At 39.5% G+C, this 12,479-nt stretch overlaps 1 protein-coding gene across 1 annotated transcript in view; it reads left to right on the top strand.

Moving 5' to 3' along the window:
* Positions 1 to 216: 216 nt before the first annotated feature.
* The window catches only part of LOC126412310 (mRNA-capping enzyme), an 86,946-nt gene continuing 74,683 nt past the window's right edge, over positions 217 to 12,479 (top strand). The window contains exons 1-3 of the mRNA XM_050081831.1: positions 217 to 740; positions 1,361 to 1,553; positions 3,244 to 3,355. Coding sequence (XP_049937788.1) covers positions 546 to 740; positions 1,361 to 1,553; positions 3,244 to 3,355 — 500 coding nt within the window. The 5' untranslated portion in view covers positions 217 to 545. The remainder of the gene's footprint in view (positions 741 to 1,360; positions 1,554 to 3,243; positions 3,356 to 12,479) is intronic.

Below are 12,479 nucleotides of genomic sequence, written 5' to 3'. Positions count from 1 at the left end.
GATAGAGTTGTCATTACTTGAAAGTAAAGCTTTCCTGTGAAAATAAGTATCTTATAAAATTCAGTGCCCTTGGGGCAAATGTTTACAGCTCTCAGTGTGAACTTTTATTTTATTTCTGACGTGACTGTATTCCACAAAACTATCGAATCGTCGCATTCGAAATATTGATTTTGTGTGCGAGCGAGATTCGTGACAATCTTTGGTGTGAGTAGCTCTGCGATTGCGATTGAGAATAGGAAGTTGTGTGTGCAGAAGAAGAAGGCTTGATGCTGTGCGAAAAAAAAAGCTGTAATGGGAAGTGTTTTTTTTATTTGGAAACATATTGGTGATTTGACTTTTTGACCACACATTTTCTAGCGCCTAGTGCGATCAGGCATGGAGTAGACGTAGTTAAATTTGCAGTTTTTCCAATCATCTGACAAGTAAACAGACAAGCAAGTGACAAGACCCAGTTTTAAAAAGTAAACTGTTGTTTTACGTGATTTTAAGTAGTGTCGCAGAAGTGGTGAGCTTAATGAGAAATTGCGCGTGGTGAGAATTTAAGTATGAGTAATCATAATGATAGATCTCCAGGCCCAATTCCTCCCAGATGGTTACATTGCCCACGCAAAGCACACGATTTAGTAGCTAATAAATTCCTGGCATTCAAAACACCATTGAGTTCACGTTATGATGACCAAGTTCCCGAAGAATGCCGCTTTCCACCTGAAATGATATTTGATTTAATGAAAAGCTACAAGGTAAATAATGTGATGTATTTCATCAACTAGCCAATTATGTTTACATCTGTTATAATTGATCTGTGTAATTTTTTTCGCTGTAAATAAATGTTATAAAAATACAGAATATAACTTTTGTTCAGTTATTTTCAGTGCCTCTTAGAGCCTACTCCCATCAGCCGTAATGTGAATAAGGCATTAAAAAAATATTCAGATGTCACAAAATATGGATGTCTAAAGAAATGTATTTGTTAACACTGACATTCTTACAGTAAAGATAGAAACATTCCCCTCTAATACATGAGACATGACAACACAAAGCTTTACTATAGGTAGATCAGCTTCATTAGTGCCACAAATGTTCTAAACAAAGTAATTATATATTGCTGTCATATCAACTTAAAGCAGTTTGTTGTTTCAGACATTAAAATTATGGTAAAAAAAAATGAATTTTATTTTATTTCTGTTTAAGCTATTTATGTTAGTTGGACAGATTACACCATCAGTGAATCTTCACTATTGATAATAATTATAAAATTTGCATACATACAATCTGATTTTCATTTGCTAATATAATACACATTAATTAATTTACTACAAGTTGTGACTGGTATAGATTGTTAAAGCAATTTGTTATGCAGGTGAAAATAGGTCTTTGGATTGATTTGACCAACACTTCACGTTTTTATAATAAGGATGACGTAGAGGAACATGGCTGCAAATATCTAAAACTTCAGTGCCGAGGGCATGGTGAGACACCATCAGAAGAACAAACGGCCACATTTATACGTATTTGCAGTCACTTCATCAGTCACCATCCTTTAGAAATTATTGGTAAGTAAGAAACGGAAATTAAAAAATCACTTACAAAAATGACTGCACTTGTTGTGGCATAGGTGCAGACATTTACATTGACACAGATTGAATTGTGGTAGTAAAAATTGCCATATCTGGTGAAAAACTGGAGATTTGACCCAGTGCGTGAGGAATAAGGGTTTGGTCGAACTACTGACCATGCATCAGCTTAGTTGCCCTGCAAATGCAGTTTTTGTTGATTTCGTTATTTTTAAATGTTGCTTTCATTTATGTTAAAATCTAGAATAATAAAAAGTGCACTGACTCAAATACTCTTTACAGCCTTGTGTGCTAATAAGTTATGTATGTGGTTCAGCACGCAGAAGTCTGAAAACACCAGTAGCTTTATGCCCATAGTTTTATATGGATCAAACGACACTCCGATGTACCTGTAGTGTCGCATCTGACACCACAAATAATCGTGTAGGAATACTATTAATATATCGGACGCACTACCAGTGGAACCTCCAGTTAGAAGCATTTTGCATTTACTCTGTAAGTTTTGTGCTTTGCTTTTGAAGCAAAAATAAATAAATAAAAGACCTCATTAATCAAAGGTGAAATATGATTTTTGAAAGAAAAGAAACTCCGTACGACAAATTCTGAATTTCTCGAGTGTATTTATTGTTAACAGTATTTTTGCCTCCGATAACATAGAAATTTAACTATTAATTGTCATATTCTCTACTTAAGTTATCTGCGTGCTGCATATTTACAATTTTTAGCTGTTCAGCCAGTCTGTCTCTTCTCCATCACCTAGCAAGCTGATTTGGCCCTGGGTAAAGGAAAAAAATTAACTGGAACGTCCTCCTCTTACAGTATAGGTACCATGTGCACGTGCTTTCTAAAGTATCAGTATGCTTTCGATCTGATCTCCCTTCCAGCATTTTTATAAGTATGTATGTTGTTACTGGAGCCTTCAGTGATAGCATTTCTGCTGACTGTTATAGCTGATAAATTTGCAAAAGAGGAGATGCTGAATCAGTAGCATCTGAAAGAGTCCATGACACTAATTTCTTCCTTTTCACAGTCTTCAACTTTTTCTTAATTGCCATCTTTGTTAGCTCTTCATTGTCCCCTTCACTGGTAGGGACCGATGACAGTAGCAGTCTGGTCCCTTAAATCCCACAAACCAACCAACCTCACTGGTACATCACGTAAAGTGCTGACATAGTATTCAAGAGAACTTACTTACCATTCTGCAATAAATTTCATCTGGTATATACTTGACTGATTCCTTCCTTTACTGCTTGAGCTGATGTTCATTTGTAGTGACATCAGTGTTGATGGCGCATGATTATGTCCTTCATCTCCGTGCTATTAAGATCACCATCAGTATGTTATATTGTATACATTTACAGAAGAGCAGATCTTCTGGGGCTGTTTTATATTAAGATTTCATCATTGTTTTTAATAGCTTCAAATAACGTTCACTGTTTTCCTGAACTATGTTAATTTTCATGATTATAATACAATCTGCATTATTTTAATTTAAATGTGGAAAATTATAATGTTGACTACACAGCATATAATAGTAACCAATACTGTACATGTACACTACAGAAGCTTTATACAAAACTCCAGTATCAGTACTACTTCTTTCACAACTGTAAAAATAAAATTAAAATTTGAATTTATATAAGTATGCTGTATGTTCCATATATTTCAGGTGTGCACTGTACACATGGCTTCAATCGGACAGGATTCCTGCTTGTATCATATCTTGTTGAAAATATGGACTGCAGTGTCGATGCTGCTGTCAGGGAATTTGCACGCGTTAGGTAAGTTCATTTTATTGTAACCCATCGCACACATTTGAATTTTGTGAAATTCTCTTGTATTTTTTTAAAATTATTATTGCTACTTATGATCATTCTCTGGTTAACGGAGGATTGAGTTCCTTTCTAATGATTTCTTTGTGAGCTTTCTTATTTTTTCTCTTCCCAGATTCCTTTCAAGTGTTCCCTGTACTGTTTGTTTCACTCTTCTGTCCTCTTACACTGTGTTTTCTTTACTGTCTTGTAGTTTCACATTCATGTTTGTTGATAGCATTCCTCAAATTTCCCTGAGCTGTCATGTCAACGGTTGTCATTTCTATTTGACTGAGATCACCTTCAGTTTCATTTCAAGTCAATTCCTGGTGGTTGAATAATTTCTTCTAAGTAGCTGAAATGAAGAATTTGTGCAGTTTTCTGCTGGGTTGTTACTATAGGGAGACTGTTCGTGTCAACCGTAATGTACGGTACTGGGCTTCACCTTAGCCTTGTGACATAACATTGTTGTTTTATGTGATATCCTGGCTGTGTGGCATACTTGAAGAGGGTTTCTGGTAGTAAGTAACTTTGATGTTTCTAAGCTTATTCATCATGTTGTTAGTTAGTGGTTGCAGTTAAAGGTAGTGTGTGGTGCATTTTCATTTTATGGACTGGAATTTTTAGTAGTTTTCATTAAATGTCACTATGGTTCGTGATAATGATCAACACCATCAAATTTTTGTAAATGTATGGCTTGCTGGCCAAATTTGTATAGTGCATTGGTGGGGTCAGTGGAAGTGTCTGATTCCACCCATCGGCTTTGACCCGTGACGTAATCCTGTTGTGGTATGTGATGTCACGATGGCGCAGAGTTTAGTTTGTGAGTGTGGAGTGTTTATAGGTGTTGTTTTGATGCGGTCGGTGGTGCTCTCTGGTGGTGTGTTTATGGGTTGCGTGTTATGTGGTGTATTGGGTTCAGTTGTGTGTTAGTCCTTGGCGCGTTCCGTATTGCTCTTGACTGTGTGTTTACAGTTGTGTCTAAGCTATTGTAATGTTGTTTGCTGTTTGTCATTGACATGTACAGACGGTAGCAGAGCCAGGATGGGGAAGGTGTAGGCACATGTATTTGGCCCAAGCCTTGTTGGCACAAATTTATTATTTAACAATACATCCAAGTTAATACAATTAACAGTTTCAAGGAAATTTTAGCAATAGAATTTTTTTGAATGTTCTCCAGAAGAACATGCAGCCCCACTCTGAAACATTACATAAAGGCACTGTTAGTAAAAGGTATATCATATATCATGTGCAGTCATCAAGACCTCAAGAATACTGTTTTGGTTCAACATAAGGTGAAAACACCAAAAATGCAGATCTTCAAAACAACTTACAAATAAATAATTTAACACATCACTCACAAAATCACATGAATTATTGCACACATACAGTCTATTAGGAGCTCAACAGTCATTTCTGCCAGCTGTGTGATACCTAAATTTGATTGATACAGAATAAACACAGCTCAAAAGAATGATCTTCCAACATACTATAAAACAACTTTATAATAAAGATGACTTGTTTTTTCCATTCAAATTTCTGCATAACAGTTTTTTATACTAACAAGCTACAGTTGCTGCCTCTTACTTGCTACAGACAAACACATCTGTCAGTAAATGATTGATTAACGAGGTGGCAATTCAGAGCTAGCAACTTCTTGTAACAACTGATTCTCAAATGCTGCCACGAAAAACATTCTACCAACCAGAATCACACAAATTAAAGTTCCACTCACTACAAAATCCAACAAATCGTGCAATATAAATAACAATGAAACTGAAAAACATTACACACTCAAGTGTGCTTCTCACTCACAACAGTCCTTTTAAGTGCGTACACAACACAGCTCAAAATCTATATCTCAAGCAATATTAATAGAATTAGGAAATTTGCAATTTAAACGCACCAAGTTATTCCAAATCACAAAATGTTGGCTACAAGTACCAATCCCATAATAAGTAACGATCATGAAATATAATAAAAGTATATGAAAATTTCGGCCTTAGCCAGGTGACGAGAACCACACCAATGCAGTTTCCTGTTACACTCGAGTGCTAGGCCCAACAAACAACATTTGGTCATGGAGAACCACGCTAAGCAAGCGAGCATTCCGTCCTCCCCACATGCTTGCAAACAGCCATCTTATCGCAGTCCTTAAATGGCAGGCACCAGTTGACTCCCAGCCACTTCCGTCCTGTCGCCACCCGACGACCAGCTGACTGATCGACCAGCGGCCTTCCGTCTGCGTCGACCACGGCCCCGGCTCGTACTTGCACCGTGCGGATCTGCCTGCTGCTGACTGCCAACTCGTCCAACCGTGGAGTAACAATGAACCCGACTCAGTGCACAACCCAACAGCGACTGAGACTTAGAGCCGACCAACTAACATGTAAATGTCTGCCTTCTGACTGGCTCTGTCGCCTCACTGCACCGACTCCCAGACTGTGCGACTAACCGACTGAACACTCGCCGAGACTGACTGACCGGTCCTCTCGCCATCTCTTGACCAAGCCGCCTTCCCAAAACTCTTGTTTCGCGCACCAGCGATCATGCCCCCTATCGCTGCGGCAAAAACAAGTGAATAATCTCGCAGGTAAATCAAATGAGCTGAGTCGTGACACGGCTCAGTCATGTGTGAGTTTTTTAAAATTACTTTGTTCATGCCTTTGTTAGGTATGGATATGACTGACAAATTGAACAGTACGTGTTTGTGTTGTAGATGGGGGACAATGCTTTGTCCCTCATCAAGTTTCTCCAGCTTTTTGGGCTTTTGGCCGAAGGTGTGAAGTGCTCTGTCTGTCGGGAGGAAATGCAATTGATAAAAGTTCCGGGGTCTCAGACCAGGGATGGCTACATGTGAAGGTGCCGTAGGGATAACGTATGGTGCTCTGTAAGGTAAGGTTCCTGGTTCGAGAAGTCTAGGTTGGACATGCAAGAAATTGTGTTAATGACATATCATTTTTGTTATAGGTCCTCTCACAGTTTCTGTGCACATGATTTTGGTGTGAGTGAGAGGACTGTGCTTGATTGGTTTTCATTTTTTCGTGAAGTATGTTCAGAGAGAGAGAGAGAGAGAGAGAGAGAGTGTGTGGGGGGGGGGGGGGGGCTGGGGTGGTGGTGGTGGTGGTGGTGGAGGTTGTCGAATCGCAGTTTGGAAGGAAGTAGTATGTTAGGGGTAAGTCTTTGGTTGGTGTATGGGTGTGGGGGGCTGTTGTATCAGGGTATCGCTTTTCAGAAAGTGTATTTAGGGCTTTGGAGGGGCGGACGAAAAGGGAATTAGTGGGATTAATTGAGGATTTCATAGAAGAGGGGAGAACCATAGTTTCAGACGTGTTTTCATCTTATAGGGGGTTGGGTGAGCGAGGCTACAATCATTTAGTAGTTAATCATAGTGTTTAGTTTAAAAATTATGAGACCGGGGCCTGTATGATTACAATAGAGGGGTTTGGGGGGGGGGGGGGGGGGGTGCTAAGTCAGTTATTGGTAGGGGGAAGAGGTGCTCTTCTAACCTTCAGTCTCAATTAGATGAGTACTGTTGGCGGAAGAGCGTCCCTGAGGGCTACTGGGCTCGGGGGTGGGGGAAGGTTAGTTGTTGGCAAGGTTTTTTGGAGGTAGGTGTGTGAGTTTGTTGTGGAGGATCTCTTTTGTTGCAGTTGTTGAGTTGTAGTGTGTGATTGAGATATTTTTGTTTTGTTTATGTGTCTTTGATTTTGGGGGGAGGTTTGGGGAGGCCAGGGTGGGTCGGGATTCTTTTTCTTTTTTGTTTTGTGCGTGGGGGGGGGGGGGCGTTGTGAGTTGTTTGGATGTTGCTATTAGTGATTTGGTATTGTGAGTTGCTGTTGTCCTATATAGGTCAAGGGAAGTGTTCAATTCCAATTTGGTTTTTCTATGGTTTTCTTCTGGTAGCAATAATTGTGGTGGTGGTGAAAGTTTTGGAAGTTCTATAATGTGGTATCAGTAGTTGCTGCTGAGCTATATAGGTCAAGGGAAGTGACTGATTCCAGAAGATATGATGTGTAGTGGAATTTGGGAAGGTTGTGGGGTCGTTTTGTGTCATTTTGTACAGTGGCATGTGTTTATATTTAATTTGTCCTCACCCAAAAACCTCCAATTTTCCACGCTTGACCCATTAGTTTCATTATATTTTTGGAGGAAGATGTGTGTGATGGTTTTTTAATCTATTTTCGTGTTTCTTGTCATGTTTATGTAATGGCGTCATAGGCGTGATATGGGAATTGATGTGAATCATAGTTTCCGCCACATTGGTGATGTCATGTGTCAAAGCAGATGGGTGGAATCAGATGCTTCCATGCCAAATACATGAATACGACTGCAGCTGCTGCTTCATTTTGTTTCATTCTTGTCTTTTTCGAAGGAATGTATGATTTAATTTATGTTACTTGTATTTATTTTTATATTCTGTGTTGGGGGTGGGCATTTGTTGGTCGGCGAGTGGTTATTGGTGGGTGGGTGAGTAGTTATTGGTGGACTGTTTGTGGTTTAAGGAAGTTGGGATGGAATTTTTTTAAATGTTTTGTTTGCTAATGAAAGTTTGCTTTTTGGCTAAATTTAAGTATTACCTTGGATTGCTAGTGCGAAGTGGGGATGTGGTAATGCTTCTTGTGTATTATGTAGGAGCTATTGTCACATACCAACTGAAGTTGTATCTCTCTTGGTAAATATGTGAACTAGATTGGAAGAAAGGTAGATGTGGTGAAGGGCTGATCAGTATGGTAGCCCAGTGTATGTTAAATCGAATGTAACTTTGGTTGTGAGTTGGTGAAGAAAACTAGTTGTGGTGACGGACTGATCTGTAGGTATAGCCTTGAATGTGGACGTTTGGTCATTCATTGGCAGCAGTCACTTTCAAAATGATTGTTTGAAAAATTTGGCGAGGTATTTTCAAAATGTTCAGATTCCCGAGATGGTGGTTAGGCAGGAACCTAAGAGCAGAAACATTCCATTTTGTACAGTGAGGTGACAAGTCTACGGATACCTCCTAATACCATGTTGGACCTCCTTTTGCCCAGCGTAACGCAGCAACCCGATGTGGGATGGACTTGACAAGTTGTTGGAAGTCCCTTGCAAAAATATTGAGTCATGCCGCCTCTTTAGCCATCTAATTGTGGGAGTGTTGCCTGTGCAGGATTTTGTGCACAAAATGACCTCTTGACTATGTCCCATAGATGTTCGATGGGTTTCATGTTGGGCGATTGGGTGGCCAGACCATTTGCTTGAATTGTCCAGAATGTTGTTCAAGCCAATTGCGAACAATAGTGGCCCGTTGATTGGGTTCATTGTCATCCTCTGTGAATGGCTGCAAATGGTCTCCAAGTAACCAAGCGTAATCATTTCCACTCGATGATTGGTTCAGTTGGATCAGAGGACCCAGTCCACTCCATGTAAATTCAGCCCATACCAATATGCAGCCACTGCCAGCTCGCTCAGTGCCTTGTTGACAACTTGGGTCCACGGTTTTGTGGTATCAGTTCCACACTCAGACCCTACCATCAGCTCTTACCAAATGAGATCAAGACTCATCTGACCAGGCCATAGTTTTCCAGCCGTGTGGGGTCCAACATTATGATCACAAGCCCAGCAGAGGCATTGCAGATGATGTGCTGTTAGCAAAGGCACTTGCGTCGATCTTCTGCTGCTGTAGCCCTTTAATGCCAGATTTCACCACACTGTCACAATGCATACGTTCATCACACGTCCCACATTGAGCTTGGCAGTTTCTTCACACAGTGATGTTTGTCTGTTAGCCCTGGCAACTCTACGCAAAAGCCATTGCTCTCAGTCATTAAGTGAAGGCCGTCAGCCACCGCGGTGCCCGTGGAGTGAGATAATACCTGAAATTTGGTATTCTCGGCACACTCTTGATGCTGTGGATCTCGGAATTCACTAATAATTTCAGAAATGGAGTGTCCAATGCGTCTAGCTTCAGCTACTATTCCACGTTCAAAGTTTGTTAATTCCCATCATGTTGCCATAGTCATGTTGTAAATCTTTTCACATGAATCACCTGAATAAAAATGACAGCCCTGCTGGTGTGCTGCCCTTTTTTACCTTGTGTACATGATAGTGCTGCTATCTGTATATGTGCATATCATTATCCCAAGACTTTTGCCACATCAATGGATGTCAATGTATTACAGCAATCTGCACAACTATTTTCACTCACTTGTCATGTAAGGTAATGTTAATGAAACTGTATGAATTTGTGTGTTGCTTCCTCTCTCTCTCTAGCTAATAGTGTTTCCTTGTGATTGGTGGGTATTGTATGGTTTTTTCCCACCTGTATGGCTCTAATAATGTTTTTAGTATTAGTTTGCATTGAATTAAGAATTCCTGAGTCATGGGCCTTATTCTAGCCATGTTGGTCAAATGTCAAATGAATTTGTCGATACCAGAACCAGTGTTTGCAGTGAGTTTAGGTTTCTTGGTACTGGGTACTTCAGTCTAGCTTCATATGTCAAGTGAAGTCTTCAATGCCAGAAGGTTTAGTTTTTTTAAATAGTTATGTTTTGATACAATTTTTTGCAGATTTATTCTCTGGTATCATATAGTTCAGTTTACCTAAATAATTTATTTGAAGATGATGATACCAAATGGTGGTGTTTTTTGTGGGATTTATGTAATGTTGGCATTATTGATTTTTGCATATGTTTTGGTTTTTATGTATGTGTTAGACTAGGAATGACATTTGTTTTGCTTCTCCCTGCTCAAAACCCCCCAGTGCCTATGATTGTTCTGTTAGTTTCATGTTCTTCTTCAAATTATTATGATTAAATTTTGAATTTGCTTTTATTTTGTTAATTGTCCTTAATCTATGATGTTGTTGTTACCATATTGAGTAGCGGTGATATGGCTGTGTCCACCATCTTGATAATATCATTGTCTTGTGGCACCTTCTCAGTGTGCTGTTTTAAATTTGAAAACCAATTTTCCATGCCATTTTCTTAAGGTTTTCTATGGTGTCTGTGGCTTCTTCTCTGTCCATTGCGAGAATTGCGAGATCCACTGCTAATGGCAGTCATCTCTTTTTTTGATGTGCTAATTTGGTTTCCTTTGGCTTCTCTTTCTCATGCCCTGATAATTATTTGAGAATGCAGTTGAAAATTAATTATTTGAACTTGTCACTCTTCTGCACATCAGCTTTTCTCTTCACATAAGCTGTACAGGTAGTTTTTGCATATTAGTAAATTCTTGTCATCTTTCAGATGTTTTGTTACTGCTGAAATGTGGTCTGACTTTGATCCTTCCCTCTATTGTGTGGTTGCCTATGATGTTGCCCCACCTTTGTTTCCTGCTCCTTGGATGGCGGATTTTAGGATGTTTAGAAGTCTCCAATTTTTGATAGTTTCGTTGATTTCTTGTACATTTTTTCCTTCTTGAATTGTAGGTCTGAGCTTTATCTGTAGCTGATGATGATGATCTGATTTGACAAATTCCCTCCTTTGTTTTTACATTAGAATTTCTGCCATGTTTCTGTTAGAAGTGACCTCATGATACATCTGGAATTCACCAATATACTTTTGAGTGTCTTTCAGTTGTATAATTTCCTCTTTGGTGTCAGAAACTGTGTCAAATGATTTTGAGGCAACATTTCCCGCAGAAGTTTACCAGTCATTTATCTTGTTGTTTGTTCTCTTGTGAACTGTTGGTGTTCTTGTGGTTATTCGAATTGCCATTTTAAACTGATATCTGAGTACATCTCTTTCAGCTAATGCTATTATATTATACTGATAACTGAAAACACAGTGCAGTCAGAGAGACAGTTTGCTACCAATTCTACACAGTGTGTGTTTCACTATTAAAAGCAAATACTCAAGTTGACTAAAAGTCTGTAAACCATGTAGTTCTTCTCTCACAGTAATGATATTATTGAAGTCAGGAAGGGATAGTTTAGTTGTAACAGATCCTCAATAGAGAATTTGTGGACTTGTTGCAATTTATGCAGCTGAAGATGATGTGCTGGTGCCCTTGTCTTCAGTACATGCATGCAGTGGAATGGTGTAAGACTAATGTGTTGCAGATGTTACTTCAAGCAGTCATATTGGAGTGCAGGCCTCTAACACTGGTACTGAATGTTATGAAATATCAGCAATTGTGGTGCAAATGATGCTTAATTAGTGTCAGGTAAATTTATGTGTAAGATCTTCTTTCAGTACTTTAAGTCTTTTGTCAATCTTTGTTTCAAATTTTCGAGGCTACATCTCTAACTTGTCATAGAAAGTTATCATTTATGATGCCACTATGACTAATGCCCTCATTATGAGTTGCCACCTCTGCTTCAACCCTTACCATTCCATTTTCTTTAATGCTGCAATGTTCCTCTATCCGTATGAGGCTGATCTGTTGATCATTGTATAATTACATCAGCAGTCAATGTAACTGAATGATTATCTTCTGTACTGTATAAATACTTTAGGAAAGGAAACACATTTTTCCTTATCAACACCACGGAAAGGGTAAACTGCTACTCACTACGTAGAGGAGACATTGAGTCACAAACAGGCAGTGTGAAAAATAATGCTAAAAATATTTTGTCTTTCAGATAAAGTCATACTTCAGAAGAAAATTCACACATGTACACACAAGAACAACTCATATACACATGGCCACTGTCACTGGGCACTAATGGCTGACTGCAATTGCGTCTGACATGAGCAGCAGTCTAGCTGGGATGAGCAGTGGTGATAGTGAAGAGGTGTTGGATGGTGATGTGAGACACAGCAGTGTAGGATTGGGGACACACGATAGTGCTGCCTGAGGGAGCATGTAGGCAGATGTGGTGGGGACAGGATAGGACTGTTACGTGCAGCTCTAGTACTGTGGGGAGGGAAAGGTGTTGGAGAGAAAAGAGGGAAAAGAAGAGGATGACCATGTAGATGTGTTGGTAGGGCAGAAGACATGTGTAGTACTGGAATTGGGTGCTGGGAAGGGGATAGGCAGTAGGAGTACAGAGACTAGCAAAGTTGGGGGAGGGGGGGGGGGGGGTGTACAGCAACAAAGGATGTGTTATGGGAAAAATTTCCACCTGCATGATTTAGAAAAGCTGGTTTTGGTGTGAAGAATCCTGATGGGACAG

The sequence above is a fragment of the Schistocerca serialis genome, chromosome 7 (assembly GCF_023864345.2).
Source record: "Schistocerca serialis cubense isolate TAMUIC-IGC-003099 chromosome 7, iqSchSeri2.2, whole genome shotgun sequence".
Classification (NCBI taxonomy): domain Eukaryota; kingdom Metazoa; phylum Arthropoda; class Insecta; order Orthoptera; family Acrididae; genus Schistocerca; species Schistocerca serialis.
Note: the sequence above shows the minus strand (reverse complement) of the source record. Positions and strands in the feature narration are given on the sequence as shown.